This window comes from Volvox carteri, assembly GCF_000143455.1.
Source record: "Volvox carteri f. nagariensis unplaced genomic scaffold VOLCAscaffold_96, whole genome shotgun sequence".
Classification (NCBI taxonomy): domain Eukaryota; kingdom Viridiplantae; phylum Chlorophyta; class Chlorophyceae; order Chlamydomonadales; family Volvocaceae; genus Volvox; species Volvox carteri.
Genome location: NW_003307639.1, coordinates 111,565 through 112,151, shown reverse-complemented (window position 1 = coordinate 112,151; position 587 = coordinate 111,565). Strand labels below are relative to the sequence as shown.

At 43.4% G+C, this 587-nt stretch overlaps 1 protein-coding gene across 1 annotated transcript in view; it reads right to left on the bottom strand.

The window, feature by feature from the left end:
- VOLCADRAFT_99810 (uncharacterized protein) overlaps positions 1-131 on the bottom strand; it is a gene marked incomplete at both ends in the record, with an annotated part of 1,521 nt that extends 1,390 nt beyond the window's left edge. Inside the window, one exon of the mRNA XM_002958485.1 lies at positions 102-131. Within this exon, the coding sequence (XP_002958531.1) occupies positions 102-131 (30 nt within the window). The remainder of the gene's footprint in view (positions 1-101) is intronic.
- Positions 132-587: the final 456 nt, after the last annotated feature.

The window sequence follows — 587 nt, the reverse complement described above, 5'->3', positions numbered from 1 at the left end:
TAATCCTTCGTTGGATAGTTGATTGTTGGGGCGTGTCTGCTTCCTTGTATACTGGGGCGACTTCCTGGTGCCAGCCAGTACTAGTTTTCGAAGGGCCTTACCCGCGGGTCCAGAGCAGTAGGGGCCCTCATGGTCGGTCTTGTGGATGATTTCAGCACTATGAACTTATTTCAGAATACAGGACTGACTCTCTGTTTCCTGCTTGAACTATATATGGAAGGGGCAAACCGCTGTAACTTGTGCGTGTTTCTGCTAAGTTTTCCGCACTGTTGCATTCTCAAAGCCATTCTTTCGTAAAACCGTCATAAGAATGCTTGAGACTGGCATAAGATCATTCTCAGCAGCACCAGCATTCTTAAGCCGTTCTTAGCATTATTAGCGTTCTCAGGAACGTTCTTTAGCACGCTTCCATTTTGGTAGGGGGACACAGTGATGCTAAATGGAATGTCTTCACAATATACGGCTAAAGTAATTTAGCCAAACAATTTAGTGGCTCCTGTATTTCAATTTCGATTTGTGTGTACGGTCATCGTACCTATCTATGAGTAATTTTTAGCATTACTCATACTACATTCTCATCTTAGATA